The sequence below is a fragment of the Chiloscyllium plagiosum genome, unplaced genomic scaffold, assembly GCF_037043375.1.
Source record: "Chiloscyllium plagiosum isolate Xiang-an unplaced genomic scaffold, Cpla_swu_hap1 HiC_scaffold_20, whole genome shotgun sequence".
Taxonomy (NCBI): domain Eukaryota; kingdom Metazoa; phylum Chordata; class Chondrichthyes; order Orectolobiformes; family Hemiscylliidae; genus Chiloscyllium; species Chiloscyllium plagiosum.
Window position 1 is genome coordinate 49,347,421 of NW_028270158.1, and position 20,216 is coordinate 49,367,636.

Below are 20,216 nucleotides of genomic sequence, written 5' to 3' on the forward strand. Positions count from 1 at the left end.
CAGTATAGCATTTGAAGTCTGATCAAGTATTGAAGAATTTCAGATTATACTCAGTGTTTGCTCAATTCTTTCTTGCCATCCTGTCTGCAAGTCTCTAATCCTCAGTGGGATTTTTTTTTGTGTCATATGCTCTCAGGAACTCTAACCATTCGAGTCACACAGCACAGAATCAGACCCTGGGGCCCAACTCGTCCATTTGCGTGAGTTTGGCCCATACCCCATCCAACCTTTGCCTATCAATGTGCCTGTTCAAATGTAATTGTAGCCACCTCTACCACTTCCTCTGGCAGCTTGTTCCAGATGTGCACCACCCTCTGTGTGAAAACGTTGACCCTGGGTCCCTTCTAAATCATTCCCCTCTCACCTTAAACCTATGCACTCTGGTTTTAGGCTCCGCATTCCTAAAGAAAATACTTTGGTTATTTATCCTATCCAAGCCCCTCATAATTTTATAAACCTCTATAAGGTTACCCCTCAACTTCTTATGTTCCAAGGAAAAAAGGTCTCAGCCCCTCCAGTCTCTCCTTATAACTCAAACCTTCCTGTCCTAGCAACATCCCTGTTAATCTTTTTTGCATCCCTTCCAGTTTAATAACATCCTTCCTAGAGCACATCGACCAGAATTGTACGTCGTACTCCAAATGTGGCCTTACTCATGTCTTATACAGCTGTAACATGACAACCCAACTCCTGTACTCAGTGCTCTGTCTGATGAAGGCAAACATGTCAAATGCATTCTTCAGCACCCTACGATGCAAGTTTCAAAGAACTACATACCTGCATTCCTGGATCTCTCTGAATAAAAGCCAGAGGAGCTGCAGGTGCTGTAAATCAGAAGCAAAAACAGAAGTTGCTGGAGAAGCTCAGCAGATCTGGTAGCATCTGTGAAGAGAAATCAGAGTTAATGTTTCGGGTGCAGTGACTCTTCCTCAGAATTGGTCACCAGATCCGAAACATTAACTCTGATTTCTCTTCACGGATGCTGCCAGACCTGCTGAGCTTCTCCAGCAATTTTCGTTTTTGCTCTTAGCTCTCTCTGTTCAGCAACCCTCTGCAGGGCCCTACCAGTAATGATATAAGTCCTGGTAATGTAGTAGTGAGCATTTGGTAAACCACCTGTCTTTGAGTAGAATGACTTCTAAGCCTATATTTCCCTCATCCAGAGTACATGCAGTGAGGGAGTTCCTGGTCAGCAATCATTGTCCTTGCTTTCTTCATCTCTTCTAAGAGAATGGTTCCTACCCAGAGCTGGGAACGGTCTGAACTGCGATTGACGATGCTTCTCTGTTGTATGAGACTGGGCCTTTTCCTGCCTGTCATTGTCCACCTGCCTGTAATATCCTTCACCAACTGATTTAACTGGAACCTAACAACTCTGAGCATTCATTGCGCTCACCCTGATCTTGCTTAGCTTCTTCTGAACTTTCCGAGCAACTTGATCGGCCCAGTACTTTTCCCGTAGGAAGTCCCAGAAGATTCTCCCAACCAATGCATTTATCCAGGACACCTGGGGCTCTGCATTGACTCGGACTTCACCGGGCATCTGAGAGACAGGAGAGAACATATTGGAGTCAGACAGGAGCTTGGTGAAGAGGATTTGTGACAGGATCACAAATAACAGCAGAATGTTGAAGACATTGCAATCTGCTTATAATGTTCGAGTGACTTCATGTCTGGTTTATCACTAAGGAATGACTGGCACACTGGCTTAAAACTGAGTAGGGAATTTTAACTCACCAATCCAACAGGAATTAGCAGGTAAAGTAGAGCTGAGGGCTCTGCTCTTTGTTCTAAATTGCTGTTCCTCTATATTTCAACAGCGTAAAACCCTTCACATTTCCACTTCTATTCATTTCTGAAGGAGTACTCGAAAGATTAAATGTTTCTCTCTCTACATATCTTGCTGAATTCCTCCAGCACGTTATATTCTTATTTCAGATGTTCGTTCTGATCCCGCTCACTGCCATTTTAAATAGCATGCTACAAGCACACCTATACACAATGTTTGATTAAATGTGCCAACAATATCCTCAGTGTGCAATTGGGAACTGGTTGCAATATTAAGCACTCCAAAGTGCACCCCACTCAGACCCACCCTATAACAGTGCATTTCCCATGGCTAATCCACCTAGCCCACACATCCCTGTTCACTATGGGCAATTTAGCACACCCAATCCACCTAACCTGCACTTCTTTGGACTGGGGGAAGGAAACTGGAGGAAGCTCACACAGGCACAGGGAGAATATGCAGATTCCACACAGTCACCCAGGTCCCTGGCGCCGTGAGGCAGCAGTGCTAACCACTGAGCCACCGTGCCATAAAGTGGGGGCAAATGTTTTTAAAAAATGATTTTAGCCTGCTACCACCTAAGTAAATAGGCAGAAAGTCATGTTCAAAGTTTCTAAACACCCATCTCCTGAAAATGTACAACTTTGGCCAGAATAAATGAATTTCTTCACAAGGGGCAGGTCTCTATTGGTCCTGTACTGTGTAATTTTAATTGTCCTTTCACTCCCTCTCCTCAATCCATTCACCTTAGTTCCACTATTTAGGGAAATAGCCTTTCTTCAAGCTCGCTGTGTAAGATGTAGCAGACTGCAGAAATCTGGGAGATGTTGGTCAGTCTGTGGCCAATTTGTCAGTAAATCAGAATCGTTATGTAAGCATCCAAATATAGGCCCTTTAGTGAGATTCAAGCTGTTGACTGCCAGTTGGGTCTGAGGGAGTTATTAGTCTTATTCTATTAGGAAGCAGCCATCTGTCTTCCTACACTGCATTGGGTTATGACTGTTACCTGTAAAATTATTGAACTGTGAAGGGCAGCAAGCATTAATGTGCATGGTTTCCATCCTGTGGTCACATACTCAGTGTGCCTTTACATAATGGAAGCATTATCTATTACAGACACCTGTCCCCTCCTCAGACTGGGTCTTAATATGATGGCCATACAAATACTATCATTAATTCCCTACATTATTTGGGATTCTGGCAGGCAATCCAAATGCAGGGATCCTCAGGCTGCTGCCTGTTCTCCATAGGGAATTGAATGAAATAATTCATCCGAAACATAAGATATTGTAAATGCATTGTGCAGATAACCAGATTCCAGAGGTAGAGGCAATATGCACCAATTGTTTCTCTTCTCCATCTACCTACAGATTTTAACAAATTATATTTATCATGTTGTTCATTTGTAAAATTAAACCTGTTATGGGGTGCTGTATCAGGACAGAGGCAAATATCTTCCATTTGGAAAGATCATGTGATGGATTGAATGTCAAGGCAGCCATCATTTGACCACCACTCAGGGCTGTCACAGCCAATGGACTCTGGGGCTGAAGGTAGCAAAAATCTTTCCTGGTTGCTATTGGTTTCCAAAAAGGCAAAACCAAACAGCCACTCATTGCCAGAATAAATGAACCACTTCATAAGGGCAGGTTGCTCTTGCATTAAAAAAACCCCTTCCATTTCATGTCTGCTCTTGTCCCTTTGCCGGTAATAGTGACAGATGGGTGCCCAGTGGGTCAGCCAGTTTTCTGTAGTGCAACTGCAGTCCTACCTGGCCTTGTATTGGGAAATAGAGCTAGAACTCAGTTCAAACAAGCTGGGAATATCATCCAGGAATTCAACTGAATCAAGCGAGAGGTCCTCTCTGCAGTGACTGAGTTGTAGAAAAATGTGTCCAACAAAATTGAAGAAAGTTGCACTCAGTTATTTTTGAAATCTTTATTGGGATGTGGGTGTCCTTAGAAGTCCAGCACTTACTGTCAATACCTAATTACCTTTGAACTGAGTGGCTGGGCTATTTCAGAGGAGTTAAGAGTCAACCGTGGATCTAGAGTCATACATAGGCCAGGTTAGGAAAGACTTACTTCCCTTATGGACATTAGGAAACCAGATGAAGTTTTCCAACAATCAATGATAGTGTCACAATCACCATTACTGAGGCTAGCTTTTAATCCCAGATTTATTAATTGCAGTTAGATTTCAGGAGCATTAGTTTGAGCTACTGTATTTACTCTTTCCTCATTCCTGAAGAAGGGCTTATGCCTGAAACGTCGATTCTCATGTTCCCTGGATGCTGCCTGACCTGCTGCGCTGTTCCAGCAACACACTTTCAGCTCTGATCTCCAGCATCTGCAGACCTCACTTTCTCCTACTGTATTTACTAGCCTAGTGACGTTACCATGACGCCGCTATCTCCCCCTCTCTGTGTGGTATACCACTGAGAATTCAAAAGAGGGCTAAGAGTTCATGAATAGTGTTTTACGTGACGTTATTGATACTGTGTAGATCTGATGAACAGCCTTCTGTGTCTCCCAACCATATTTTAGTGGCTGTGTCTAAGGGAAGCAGAGAAAGTTTCAGAAACACAGCTGCCTGCACCAAATTAGACAGGGAGGAGGTTGGAAGAAAACAATAAGCCAAGCAGCATCAGGAGGTGGAGAAGTCAACATTTTGGGTGTAACCCTTCTTCAGTGCTCACTAAATAGCATGTTACCTGCTCTCACATAAAATGGCATTTCAAGCACTGCAGTTCAGCTTGTAAAATAGGTTTGCTGTATAACCTGATCTTGTCAGCCACAAGACCCGACTATGTTTTGTACTCAATCATTTTACTCTGGAAGGCAATAATGGGATCATCTCGTTGACCCATAATTGCTATCAACAACAATCAAAAGTGCATCATTTTCCTCCTACACAATGTGTCCTTTTATTTTTACGACAAGTATGTATTCAACACTTCTGAAAAATCATGTAATTTCTTACAGCTAAAGAGAACTGCGTATCTGATTAGGGAGAATAATTACAAGTAAAAAGAATGTTGACTCTGATGTCTACAGATTGAGGACATTGTCTTTGTTATAGACTCAATTTGGATTAAAATTGTATGTCTGTACAGAATTGTAACATATTTGATAAAATGAATCTTTTCACCTGGATCTGTTACTTTTATGATCATCTCCTTTTAGCTGAAATTTCTCTCAGTTTTGCAGGGCAGTTCTGAAATCTTTACCATCCACCTGCTCTTTCTGCTCCAGGGATGATGTTCGCTCCTATACTATTACAGCTGTAATGATTTCCCAGATGAGGAGAAAATGAAAGCACAGCCGAATCTTTGTTAATAACTTGACAAGAAATTGTATGTTGGGATCAGGATTTTATCCAGAGTAGTTCAAAATGGATATTTAAAATGTTTTATATAAGGAACTTTTTAATCACTCATTAAGTTTTGCACAGTTCTTTTTTTACATAAATCACACTATGAGGTTTAATTGATATTAAATTAACTACACTTTTAAAATGTGCTTATGTCCCTGGATAGAATTTGAATGTCTCTCTCTGTGTTTAACGTGAATAGGAACAATTCGTATTTCGATATAAAAGTTATTAGGGAATCTGTAGAAGTGGGCAAATAGGTTGACAAATTGGAAATGTGTATTGAACAAATCAAATAAAATTCAGCAGTAACAAGACAGCAGTTTGGCTAATATATGAATTTTGAGCAGAGTCATGGATGAAGCTAAATTTTTTTCACTGGCTTTTAAACTTAATATGGCTTGGAATGGGGGCAACCCCACAGTGTGGAAACAGGGCCTTCAGCCTAAGAAGTCCACACTGACCGTCTGAACAGTAACCCACCCCCTATCACATATTTACCCCTGATTAGTACACAGAACCTACACATCCCTGAACACTATGGGCAATTTAGCATGGCCAATTCACCTAACCTTCACATCTTTGGAAGGAAACCCACAGGGACACAGGGAAAACAGGCAAGCTCCACACACACAGTCACCTGAGGCTGGAATTGAACCTGGGTACCTGATATTATGAGGCAGCAGTGCTAATCACTGAGCCACCATGCCACCCTTCTTCACTGTGATCTGAGCTGTTTTTTGTCCCAGTCTCCTTACTTCTGATTCAGTTGGATAATCCTTATTGGCTGTACCCTACGGCATTCTAGATGTCTACATGGTAAAGTGACTCCGACTCTTCATTCACATCACGTACATTACCACTGGCAAGTGCAGAGTCTTATTTCTCTCTGATGTGGAGGAGTCGGTGTTGGACTGGGGTGGACAAAGTTAAAAATTGCACAACACCAGGTCATAGATACTGTGATATATTGAACAATATATTACAATATTGTTCAATATATCACTGCAGTATTTTGCTATACATTTTGTGTCTTATGATCTTATATTCCACAACCACCTGATGAAGGAGCAGCGCTCTGAAAGCTGGTGCTTCCAGATAAACCTGTTGGACTATAACCTGGTGTTGTGTGATTTTTATCTTCTTTCTCTCTCTGTCACACACAGCATTGCACACCCTAGATTTGCTAACGTTCCCCGTTGACTTGGCCATTGGCTAAGACCATAAGACATAGGGGCAGAAATTTGGCCATTCAGCCTATCGAGTCTGCTCCACCATTCAATCATGACTGATAAGTTTCTCACCCCCATTCTTCCGCTTTCTCCCTGTAACCCTTGAGCCCCTTGATAATCAAGAACCTATCTATCTCAGTCTTAAATTTACACAATGACCTGGAATCCACAGCCTTCTGTGGCAACGAATTCCACAGATTCCCCACTCTCTGGCTGAAGACGTTCCTCTTTATCTCTGTTCTAAAAGGTCTTCCCTTTACTCAAAGGCTGTACCCTCGGGTCCTAGTCTCTCCTACCAAGGGAAACATGTTCCCAACATCTATTCTCTCAAGACCATTCGGTATTCTGTAAGTTTCAGTTAGATCCCCCCTCATCCTTTTAAACTCCCATTGAGTATAGACCTAGAGTCCTCAAACGTTCCTGATATGTTAAGCTTTTCACTCCTGGGTCCATTCTTGTGAACCTCCTCAGAATACGCTCCAGGGCCAGTACATCCTTCCTGAGATATGGGGCCCAAAACTGCACACAATACTCCATATGTGGTCTGGCCAGCACCTTATTGAGCCTCAGACATGCATCTCTAATTTTATATTCAAGTCCTCTCAAAATAAATGCCATCATTGCATTTGCCTTCCTAACTACTGACTCAACCTGCAAGGTAAGTATTGGAATTCTCCAGCTTTGGAATTCCCTCCCTAAACTTATTTATCTCTTTACCTGTTTTGCCAAGCTTTTAGGCACATGTGATAGTATTTTCATCCATAGCTTGATGCCAACTACTGGCCGCTGTGAATTATCTCAAAGTATTTTATCACTGAAAGGGGCTACAGAAATGCAAATTGTTGCTGATTGGAAGTGAACACTGTACTTAGGGTGGATCAGAGTATCGCAGCCTCTGTTTTATATCCCATCATTCAACATCCTGGTTATTTGGTTGTTTATTCGAGAACAAGAAACTTTGTGGCAGAATGGCTAATGGCCCAGCCTCTGAGACACATGTTTTATGTTTAATGTTCAGGACCTGGTGGACAAGGAAACATTGAGTTAAGTATCAACTTATGAATCCTTCCAATTTTCCCCAATGGCAGTTGCTAAGAGATTCCTGGTCAGTTGTGTGGAGAGAAATTGGAGCCTCGACTATTACTACCCTTAGTTCTAGGCTATGCCATGCCTGTATGGTGCCACAATTCATATTTCTTGAAGGAACAGTTGCCTGGATATGATGCCAAGATCACCTGATCTCACACCTTGCAAAATGTCCATATTACAGAGGAGGAAGTGCTGGATGTCTTGAAATGCATAAAGGTGGATAAATCCCCAGGACCTGATCAGGTGTACCCTAAAACTATGTGGGAAGCTAGAGAAGTGATTGCTGGGCCTCTTGCTGAGATATTTGTATCATCGATAGTCACAGGTGAGGTGCCGGAAGACTGGAGGTTGGCTAACGTGGTGCCACTCTTTAAGAAGGGTGGTAAGGACAAGTCAGGGAACTATAGACCGGTGAGCCTGATGTCGGTGGTGGGCAAGTTGTTGGAGAGAATCCCGAGGGACAGGATGTACATGTATTTGGAAAGGCAAGGACTGATTAGGGATAGTCAACATGGCTTTGCGCATGGGAAATCATGTCTTACAAACTTGATTGAGATTTTTGAAGAAGTAACAAAGAGGATTGATGAGGGCAGAGCAGTAGGTGTGATCTATATGGACTTCAGTAAGGCATTTGACAAGGTTCCCCATGGGAGACTGATTAGCAAGGTTAGATCTCATGGAATGCAGGGAGAACTAGCCATTTGGATACAGAACTGGCTCAAAGGTAGAAGACAGAGGGTGGTGGTGGAGGGTTGTTTTTCAGACTGGAGGCCTGTGACCAGTGGAGTGCCACAAGGATCAGTGCTGGGTCCACTACTTTTCTTCATTTATAAAAATGATTGGATATGAATATAGAAGGAATATTTAGTAAGTTTGCAAATGACACCAAAATTGCAGGTGTAGTGGACAGCAAAGAAGGTTACCTCAGATTACAACAGGATCTTGACCAGATGGGTCAATGAGCTGAGAAGTGGCAAATGGAGTTTAATTCAGATAAGTGCGAGGTGCTGCATTTTGGGAAAGCAAATCTTAGCAGGACTTATACACTTAATGGTGAGGTCCTAGGGAGTGTTGCTGAACAAAGAGACCTTGGAGTGCAGGTTCATAGCTTCTTGAAAGTGGAATCGCAGGTAGATAGGATAGTGAAGAAGGTGTTTGGTATGCTTTCCTTTATTGGTCAGAGTATTGAGTACAGGAGTTGGGAGGTCATGTTGCATCTGTACAGGACATTGGTTAGGCCACAGTTGGAATATTGCGTACAATTCTGGTCTCCTTCCTATCGGAAAGATGTTGTGAAACTTGACAGGGTTCAGAAAAGATTTACAAGGATGTTGCCAGGGTTGGAGGATTTGAGCTATAAGGTGAGGCTGAACAGGCTGGGGCTGTTTTCCCTGGAACATTGGATGTTGAGGGGTGACCTTATAGAGGTTTACAAAATTATGAGGGGCATGGATAGGATAAATAGACAAAGTCTTTTCCCTGGGGTCAGGGAGTCCAGAACTAGAGGGCATAGGTTTAGGGTGAGAGGGAAAAGATATAAAAGTGACCTAAGGGGCAACTTTTTCACATGGAGCGTGGTACGTGTTTGGAATGAGCTGCCAGAGGAAGTGGTGGAGGCTGGTACAATTGCAACATTTAAGAGGCATTTGGATGGGTATATGAATAGGAAGGATTTGGAGGGATATGGGCCAGGTGCTGGCAGGTGGGACAAGATTGGGTTAGGATATCTGGTTGGCATCGACGAGTTGGACCGAAGGGTCTGTTTCCATGCTGTACAACTCTATGACTCTATGACTCTATCAGATTGATGTTCTGATTGCAGTGGATCTGGGACCTAGGTTTGTCTGGATATCAAACCTACAGCTCAGCGAGCAAACCTTCACCCTAAATCTCAACCTGAGCTACAAACCTTCACAAACCTTGTGAAATGAAAATGGATAATTCTGAAGCCAACTTGGCTCTGTGCAGCTCCTGGCCAAGTCTCATTTCACTTTCTGTCTCTTAGCAGATTTACTCTCCTTCAAGTTTGAAATGGTATACTCGATATTTGTACTTGTTGCGTAAATAACTTGGAGGAGGCCCAATGCAAGTTGATCCATTCTATTGTTCAATGTCTGGATGAATTTGCTTAGTCATAGAGTCATAGAGTCCCACAGCACGAGTCAGGCCCTTCGACCCAAACTGGTCCATGCCAACCAAGACATCCGTCCACACTCGTCCCATTTGCTGTACTTGGCCCATATCCTTCTAAACATTTCCTATCCATGTATTCGTCCAAATGCCTTTTAAATGTTGTTAATGTACCCGGCTCAACCATTTCTGCAGGCAGCTCATTCCATATGTGTACCACCCTCTGTGTAAAAAGCTTGCCCCTCTTGTTCCCTTTTATTCTTACCCCTCTAACCTTAAACTGATACTCTCTCATCCTCTATTCCCCAACCCTGGGAAAAAGACTGAGTGTATTCACCCTATCCATGCCTCTCATGATCTTATACACTTCTACAAGATCCCCCCTCAGTCTCCTATGCTCCAAAGGAAAACATCCTGGCTTGTCCAACCTCTCCTTATAATTTCCACCATTGAATCCAGGCAACACCCTTGTAAATTTCTTCTGCACTCTTTCCAGTCTAATAACATCCTTCCTATAGCAAGGTGGCCAAAACTGAACACAATACTCCAAATGCGGCCTCACCAACGTCCTATATAACTGCAACATAATTTCCTAACTTCTATACTCAATGCCCTAACTGATGAAGGCCAGTGTGTCAAAAGCCTTCTTAGCTGCCCTGTCTACCTGTTACTCTACTTTCAGAGAAACATGCACCTGAACTCTAAGGTCCCTCTGCTCCACTAGACTCCTTAAGGCCTTGACATTCGCAATGAAACTCCAACCTTGATTTGACTTTCCAAAAAACGCAAGACCTCACACTTATCTATATTAAACTCCATTTCTCAGCCAACTTCCCCAGCTGATTGAGGTCCTGCTGCAGTTTCTGATAAACTTCCTCACTGTCCATGATGCTGCCTATTTTGGTGTCATCAGCAAACTTACTAATCATACCTTGTACATTCTTGTCCAAATCACTGCTATAGATAACAAACAGTAATTGGTCCAGCACTGACCCCTGAAGCACTCCACTGGTCAATGCTTTCTGTCTGCTGTTGAATATTCCAACTGCTGTCTGTGCACGACTTGTCACCTTATTCACTATTTCTTGACCAATACTGGATCAGTTGATCTGGGATCCTGTCAGAATTGTTCCTTTTGTTGCCCTCATCCATCACAAATTGACTGAAGATTTTAGGATGAGTCACTGTCATTAGCGATTTTGTATCTGTGCTGCTGTATTTCAATGATGAAGAAGCACCTCATCCAAGTTAGAAACATTCCAGTTACAAAGGAAGCAAAACTCTCGAGTGAAAAGAGAAATTCCAGTCAGGATTGGTGTATTGGGAACTGCTCTATACTGTTAAGTGTCACTCAGCTATCTACAGTTGATGATGGTTCAATTGTTCATTTTAAAACTGAGATTGAGAGATAACCAAAGGGATTCAGGAATGCGGAGCAAATGCAGGTATAATCGACAGACAAAATGGTTTATGTCTCCTCCTCTGTCCATATAGTCCTGGAAGTGCTCTATATGAAAAGGTCTGCCTTACTACTCAGTTATATTTGGAGACAACAGACCCTTAACCACATTTTCCTTGAACTAAGTATACTTCTCATCACTGGTTTTACCACAATTACTTCAATTGGGCTTGCTTCAGAGTATTTTATTATTATTATTTTCTCGTGGTTGCCAGGCAATAAACCAAAAACCTAGCAATCTGCGGTAGACTTAGCAAGAAAAGACCAATACTGTCATTATTAGCTTTCATGATCTGGTACCCCAAGCATTAGAGTGACAGATAGCTACGCAAAGGATCCAATGTCAAACCACGTTGATTGTTGGTGTTTGAACTAGGCAATTCTTTCTTGGTGAGAATACAGTGCAGCATCAGATCTCACTCCAGATCATCCTGCTCATTGGAGACTGGAACTCAGCTCGGAGGCCTGGGAGGCACCCAATTACACTTTTAAACCCCACTCATGGCATGCGGACACTGATGGCTGATCTATTGCTTGTCTCTAGTTGCCCCTTGAGAAGATGGTGGTGAGCTGCCTTCTTGAACCACTGCTGTCTACCTGCTGTGGGTTGGCCCACAATGCCCTGAGGGAATTCCAGGATTTTGACACAATGATAGTGAAGGAACGGGGATATATTTCCAAGTGAGAATGCTGAGACATTTTGAGGGGAATTTGCAATTGGTAGTGTTCCCATGTATCTGCTGTCCTTGTCCTTCTAGATGGAAGTGGTCATGGGTTTTGAAGGTGCCATCTCCTAAGCAAACTCAGGCCCTTTGATGTTTCACGGTGTGTTCTTGTTGTATAGGTTACAGGTACCCATATATCTCCTTCACAGTGGTGGCACAAAGAGTATACCACTCATTGGCTTGTATTAGGATGCCAGGAGAAAATAGAAATGTTCATACTATGACATGGCGAACTGGGAACAAATCAATGTGTCATTCTATAACAAGGCAGGTCATGTTTAACTAATTTACTGGAATTCTTTGAAGACATTATGAGCGGTGTGGCCAACAGGGAATGGGGGATGCAGTGTATTTGAATTTCCAGAAAGCATTCGACAAAGTGCCGCACAAAAGCTTGCTGCTTAAGATTAAGGTGCAAAATGGGTAATATTTGTGGACAGAAGATTGGTTAACTAAGAGAAAGCAAAGAGTGGGGGTAAATGGGTGTTTTTCTGATTGGCCATCAGTGGCTACTGTTGTGCCTCAGGGATCGGTGTTGGGATCATAATTGTTTACAATTTATATCAATGATTTGGAGTCGAGGACCGAGTGTAATGTGTCAAAGTTCACAGATGACACTAAGATGAGTATGGAGCAAGGTGTGCAGAGGACACTGAAAGTATGCAGAGGGATGCAGATAGGTTAAGTGAGTGGACAAGGGTCTGGCAGATGGAGTACAATGTTGGTAAATGTGAGATCACCCATTTTGGTAGGAATAATGGCAAAATGGATGATTATTTAACTGGTGAAAATTTGCAGCATGCTGCTGTGCAGAGGGAGCTGGGTGTCCGTGTGCATGAATCACAAAAAGTTTGTTTGCAGATACCACAGTAATTAAAAAGGCAAATGGAATATTGCCCTTCATTGTTACAGGGATGGACATTAACAACAAGGAAATTATGCTGCAGCTCTACAAAGTGCTGATGAGGCTATACCCAGAATACTGTGTACAGCTTTGGTCTCCTTACTTAAGACAGGACGTACTGGCACCAGAGGGGCTGCAGAGAAGGTTCACTAGATGATTTTGGAGTTGAGAGGGTTAGTTTATGAGGAGAGACTGAGTAGACTGGGATTATATTCATTGGAATTCAGAAGAATGAGGGGGGACTTTATAGAAACATATAACATTATGGGGAGAATAGATGAGATAGAAGCAGAGAGGTCAGAGTCAGAGAGTCATAGAGATGTACAGCACGAAACAGACCTTTCGGTCCAACCCATCCATGCCGACCAGATATCCCAACCTAATCGAGTCCCATTTGCCAGCACTTGGCTCATATCCCTCCAAACCCTTCCTATTCATTTACCCATCCAAATGCCTTTGAAATGTTGCAATTGTACCAGCGCCCACCACTTCCTTTGGCAGCTCATTCTATACACATACCACCCTCTGTGTGAAAAGGTTGTCCCTTAGGTCTCTTTTATATTTTTCCCCTCTCACCCATATCTATGCCCTCTAGTTCTGGACTCCCCGACCCCAGGGAAAAGACTTTGTCTATTTACCCTATCCATGCCCCTCATGCTTTTGTAAACCTCTATAAGGTCACCCTCAGCCTCCGATGCTCCAGCGTAAACAGCCCCAGCCAATTCAGCCTCTCCCTATAGCACAGATCCTCCAACCCTGGCAACATCCTTGTAAATCTTTCTGAACCCTTTCAAGTTTCACAACATCCTTCCGATAGGAAGGAGACCAGAATTGCAAACAATATTCCAACAGTGGCCTAACCAATGTCCTGTACAGCTGCAACATGACCTCCCAACTCCTGTACTCATTGCTCTGACCATTAAAAGAAAGCAAACCAAACGCCTTCTTCACTATCCTATCTACCTGCTGCTCTACTTTCAAGGAGCTATGAACCTGCACTCCAAGGTCTCTTTGTTCAGCAACACTCCCAGGACCTTACCATTAAGTGTAGATGTCCTGCTAAGGTTTGCTTTCCCAAAATGCAGCACCTCACATTTATCTAAGTTAAACTCCATCTGCCACTCCTCAGTCCATTGGCCCATCTGATCAAGATCCCGTTGTAACCTGAGGTGACCTTCTCCTCTGTCCACTACACCTCCAATTTTGGAGTCATCTGCAAACTTACTAACTATACCTTCTATGTTCATATCCAAATCATTTATAAAAATGATGAAAAGTATTGGACCCAGCACTGATCTTATGGCACTCCACTGGTCACAGGCCTCCAATCTGAAAAACAACCCTCCACCACCACCTCCACTTCCACCTCCAGAACCTTTGAGCCAGTTCTGTAGCCAAATGGCTAGTTCTCCCTGTATTCCATGAGATCTAACCTTGCTAATCAGTCTCCCACGGGGAACCTTGTCGAACTGAAGTCCATATAGATCACATCCACCGCTCTGCCCTCACCAATTGTCTTTGTTGCTTTTTCAAAAAAACGGAATCAATGTTGTGAGACATGATTTCACACGCCAGGTTGTTTCCACTGGCGGGTGAAACTAGAGCTAGGGGGCATAGCCTCAAAATAAGGGGGAGCAGATTTAGGACTGAGTTGAGGAGGAACCTCTTCACCCAAAAGGGTTGTGAATCTTGGAATTACCTGCCCAGTGAAGCAGTTGAGGCTACTCGTTAAATGTTTTTAAGGCAAAGATAGATTTTTGAACAGTAAAGGAGTTAAGGGTTATGGGGAGCAGGCGGGTAAGTGGAGCTGAGAAGCAGATCAGCCATGATCTTATTGTATGGTGGATCAGGCTCGAGGGGCCAGATGGTCTACTCCTCCTCCTGGTTATTATGTTCTTATGTAAGAGCAGTAATGGCTTACAATTATATGTAGCCCCGAACAAAAGCATTCCAAGCGCTTCATAGAAATCTAAGCTGATGAACAAATTGGAATTAAGCCAAAGAAGGAGCTGGTCAAATAAATACATTTTAGCATAGTGCAAAAGAAGGGAGAGGAGTGGAGAGATTCTTGGAGGGAATTCCGGAAACTCAGACCCAGATGGTAATGCCTAGTCAGGTGAATCTTTGTTTCGTTGGGGATGCAGTGGGATTTGATGTAGGCCTGTTCAATCCAAGCAGGAAAGCAAGCTTGTGAGACAGGAGCTGGGAGGAAGCACTTTTGGTCCTCCAAGTCCACAGGCAGTCCTGTCAAAATACTTTCCGTCTCCCCAGACATGCCTTTTAGCCTCCCCTTCAGCCAACTGGTTTCCCAAAACCTGGGAAATCTGACCCATTAGCTTTAAACCTCTAACACAGGTTAGATCTGAAGGTGATGGTCTCACTAAATAATCACCAGCCAACATGTTTCCTGGGAGCAGGCAATCTGCCTCTTCAACCTGTTAACCCTGGTAATGCTCGAGGGACCCAGGTTCAAATCCCACCGCGGCAGATGGCGAGATTTGAATTCAATCAAGGAAAATCCGGAAGTAAGGGTTGAATGATGACCACAAATCTACTGTTGATTGTCAGAACAAAGTTCATCTGGTTCTCTGATGTCCTTTACGGAAGGAAACTGCTGTCCTTACCTAGTCTGGCCTACATGTGACTCCAGACCCACAGCAACGTGATTGACTCTTAACTGCTTTCTGGGCAATTAGGGAATGGCAATAAATACTGGCCAAACCAATGATACCCTCATCCTGTGAATGGATAAAAAAAAATCCACTAGTTGGCATCAGGTTGAAGGTGGGCAGAGATCAGATTCCATCTCACTTGATCCCAAAACAGGGTTCAAGTTCACTTCTTTGTTTTGAGCGAGTCTACATGAATATGAGGCAGCGAGGGGAAAATAGTGGAATATATTAAACCCAGGACATTCTTCTGGTGATCAGAATAGGACCAAGGGGGAACCAAAAGTAGGTTTTCCCTGTTACTATCATACCTCACGCAGTTTGTTTTTGTTCACTTGTAGGGTGTGGGTGTCACTGGCTAGGCCAGTGTTTATTGTCTGACCCTAGTTGTGGTGAACCATTGTGGTTACTATAAGATCTAGGAATAATAAACACGCTCAGTATGCAGCACAGAAAGTAGGTATTTCTTACAGATATTCTAAGCATACCTTAAGGTTTATTTATAATAAAGTTATGGCTGACTCAGTGATGTAGAAACACTCCCATTGCATGTGTGTGATGACATGTTGGGATGAATGTGGGAGAGAGGAGTAAGCTTTACCGGATTTTAAACTATTACTGAAAATGCTTGCTTAATTTTCTTGATGCGGAGGTGCTGGTGTTGCACTGGACTGGACAAAGTCAGAAGTCACATGACACCAGGTTATAGTGCTACAGGTTTATTTAAAATCACAAACTTTCGAAGCACTGCCCCTTTGTCAGGTGACTATAACTTGGGTGTTGTGCAACCTCCAAATTTCTTGATGTCTTGAGTGATACTTATGCCACAGAAGTGTCAGGCAATGACCACATTCAGCTGGAGAAAATTTAGCAATCACCCCTTGATATTCAGTGGCATCGCTGAGTCCCTACTATCAACATCCTGGCGATTACCATTGATCAGATACTGATACTGTGGCCTCAGGGCAAGTCATGGGGAAGGAATCCTGCAGCGAATAACTCATCTTCTGACTCCCCAAACCTGCCCACCATCTACAAGGCACAAATCAGGAGTGCGATGGAATCCTCCCCATTTGCCTGAATGGGTGCAGTTCCAACAACATTCAAAGAGATAGACCCCATTCTGTGTCTTAGATCTTATTCTCTACAACCATCTGATGAAGAAGCAGTGCTCCAAAAGCTAGTGCTTCCAAATAAACCTGTGGACTATAACCTGGTGTTGTGTGATTTTTAACTTGATACAGCAGAGAGGTTAAAAGGTGTTGTCTGTAGCCCGACAGTCTTAATGGGTGCGTTCTGCGCGCATTACAAACATGCCGATCATTTATCTTCACAGGGCCATGTCTCCAGTTGCTTGGTTTATGTCCCCCTTGTCTTACCTGGCCCTTGGTGGGACTGTTAGTGGTACTATGATCAGGGCTTAGCCAAGGGCTGCTGGTGTCTGAGGCAGTGAACTTCGCCATGTATCTGCTATAGTCCAGCTGAATCTTTTGCCTGATGTTTCCTGCCAAGTCTTTGGTTTTGAAAAGGGAAGGGAGATCTTCTGCACTGCCTCTGCTGCTGTCATTGCTGTAAGCCAATCTCCCCACAGGGCTGGTGCCAGGATTCTGGGTGATATCTGTGAAGTAGATCGGGAAGTTTAAGTGAGCAACGCAGGCCATAAGCTTCAAGTGCCTCGGTTCCCCAGACTGCAATCTTGTGATATAACTTTAATTTGGGGCAAAGATGTGAGCCACTTCTCCTCATATTCTTCTTTAATTAGATATTTCCTCAAGGAATAGTTGTCTACTTGCTGTATAACTGGGGAAGTCCTCCATCCTGCATGTTGACTGATTGACCTGTGACCCAATGTCAGATTTTGCTCAGTATCCCTTAAATTATTGGTTAACAAAAAAAACACATCTAAAATTAACAACCTCAATTTCCATTTTTTGTTTGATTCATTCACAAGACACTGGTGTCACTGACCAGGCCAGAATTTATTACCCATCTCTAACTGCATTAAGTGTCAATCACATTGCTGTAGGTCTGGAGTTATATTGTAGGCCTGACCAAGTAAGGATGGCAGTTTCCTTCCTTAAAGGACATTAGTGAACCAGATGGGTTTTCCTGACAATTGTTTTATGGTCATCATTAGACTTTTAGTTCTAAATATTTATTGAATCCAAATTTATTGAATCTGCCATGGAACTCAGGTCCCTAGAACATTACTAGGGTCTCTGGATTAATAGTCTAGCGATAGTACCACCAGGGCATCACCTGCCTATGGTGCTGAAGAGAGATCCCAACTTCTGTCCCTTTTGTATATGGATATATTTCCTCATTTCACTTCCGGAAGGCCTAGTTCCTACTTTTCAGACAATGACCCCAAGTCCTTAACTTCCCAATTAACAGCGATAGTTTCTCTCAATTAATATCTTCTTTAACATCTTGCAAACTAAAATCAAATCAACCCTTAACCTTCTAACATCACTTGTTTAATCTCTTCTCATACTCTGTTAGCATCCAGGTAACATTCTAATAAACCTACAATGCACTCGCTTGGAGGTTTATTAAAGTGAAGCGTCCCAGAACTGCTCAAAGTGTTTTAACCAGGAATGACTGTCACTGCTCAAAGGACAAGAACATGAGGATCATTACCAGCTTTTCCACCATCTCTGCTGAGGCTCTGCTTGTCCTCTGACTGCATCCTGGAAGCCAACAGGAAATATCGGAACCATTCTTCTTTTTCCCTTCCCGTCCTTCCAAAGAGGAAGAGTGTATTCTCCCCGCCTTCTGCAGAGTGTCTCAGGAGACCCTCTGATGTTGGTGCACTTTCTGGCCTCTCCCTTTGCTCTTCAGTGTCCCCGTCTGCCTTCACCTCTCTGTCTCCAGAACATTTGTGTTTGTAGGGTACAGCCTCTCTGAGGAAAATACAGATGGGGTACTTCTTATTCCACATTCTTTTCTTTGCCAGGCCTGGTGGGACAAGAAATATCTGCCGGCAAAATAATAAGATAAAAGAGCCACTTAATACATCAAGCGCACTCCTTCGGACGTCCATGTGGAACATGCTCTATTTAAACAACAGAAGAACCTACAACAAGGCAACAATTGTACGGAGAATACCCTTGCCAACATTTATAGGTGCGCCATCAAGAGCATTCTGTCTGGATGTATCATGACCTGGTATGGCAACTGTACCATTCAAGATCGGAAACAGTTACAGAGAGTGGTGAACTCAGCCCAGACAATCACAAAGGCCGACCTCCCATCTATAGAATCCATCTACCAGGCCCGCTGTCAAGGAAAGGCCGCCAGCATTCTTAAAGATCCATCCCACCCTGGCAATGTTTTTCTACAACCTCTACCGTCGGGGAGAAGGTACAGAAGCTTAAGCATGCTCAGCAGCTGGTTTCATAAACAGTTTCTACCCTACTGTTGTCAGAATACTGAATGGACTGACAAACTCTTAACATTCGTCTGTTCCTGTGTTTTTGTTTTTGCCGCTGTTTACCTATTATTTACTTATCTATTCTACTGAACTCTGAGATCTGCCTGTATTGTTTTCACTGTGCCTCGGTACACGTGACAATAAATTCAATGCAATTCAATTCTATTTGGGTCTTTATCCATTGGAGTTAAGAAGAAGGGGGGACGATCTATGGACGTGTATAAGATCCTGAGGGGACTTGACAGAGTGAATGTGATTGGATGCTTCTAGTTGTGGAGGAGACTGCGAGTAGGAGACATGGGTTAAGAATAAATAGTCTTGCTTTTAACATGGAGATGCAGAGAATTCTATTTCTCTCAGAGGGTTGTTTGTTAGGGAATTCACAGCATCCCCCACTCTCATCTCCACAACTCCTTGCTGTCAGAAAACACTGGAGACTTCACTGAAGGCTGAGTAAGATAGATTTTTGATAGACATGGGAATCAAATGTTATGGGAGTGGCAATGGTTATATGGAGTTGAGACTACAGCCAGATCAGTTAGGATCTTGTTACAGCAGAATTGGTTCTATGGGCCAAATGGCATCCTCAAGTTATTATGTTCTCTTTTCCTACATTGCGGGACAAAACCAGGAACCATAAAATGCAGGTGAGGTGATGGCACAGTCCAAATGTTACTTGGCTAGTAACCCAGAATCACACAGGGAATATGGGTTTGAATGACCACTGTGGCAAAAAAAACTGGGGACTATAAAATACACTGACTTCGTGGAGACCATGTAACTACTGTAGGTTGTTGTAAAAACCCATCTGCTTCATTAATATCCTTCCCCAACTACGTGTGAGTCTAGACCAAAGTGAGGAGGTTGACTCTTGACATCATGAGGGATGGGTAATAAATGGTGGGCCCCACAGGGCAGTGCATGCATCCCATTATAAAGAGGGGTTCAAACAGAAGAAACATTTGCCCAGTGATTTGGATGTAAACCGGCTAAGAGAAGGAGTAGCTGAGTCATAACAGCATTAAAAAAGAAGCTAGATAGAATACTAACATGGTAGCGAGGCCATTCAGCCTGCAGTAACCATACTACCTTCTTACAGAACAAATCACCAAGTCCAGCTTCCCTTTCCTTCTCCCTCCAGACCCTGAAAACATTTTCTCTTCCTTACTGGATCTTGTGATAGCGCATTCACACTATTACCACACCTTATGAGCACTCCTCGCTTACAGAAAGAACTGTCATCTCACCCCATTACTCTGGAGTTTCAGAAATACTATCTTCACCAACTTGCATTGCTTGCAAAATTCCTTGTTGAATCTGCTTCCACTGCCCTCTCAGGCTGTGCATCCCTGATTATAACAGCTCACTGCTGGGTCGTTAAAAGGGAAGCATCCCAAGATGCATCACTAGGATG

The 20,216-nt window shown here is 43.2% G+C and overlaps 1 protein-coding gene across 4 annotated transcripts in view; it reads right to left on the bottom strand.

Moving 5' to 3' along the window:
• The window catches only part of tex2l (testis expressed 2, like), a 112,750-nt gene that overhangs the window by 41,138 nt on the left and 51,396 nt on the right, over positions 1-20,216 (bottom strand). For 3 of the 4 annotated variants that reach the window (XM_087997922.1, XM_043711317.2, XM_087997924.1), the window contains exons 4-6: positions 18,010-18,346; positions 16,749-16,987; positions 1,397-1,543 (exon numbers count right to left, since the gene is read on the bottom strand). In XM_087997922.1, the coding sequence (XP_087854048.1) occupies positions 1,397-1,543; positions 16,749-16,987; positions 18,010-18,346 (723 nt within the window). The remainder of the gene's footprint in view (positions 1-1,396; positions 1,544-16,748; positions 16,988-18,009; positions 18,347-20,216) is intronic. The other variant, XM_087997923.1, reaches the window with a different exon arrangement.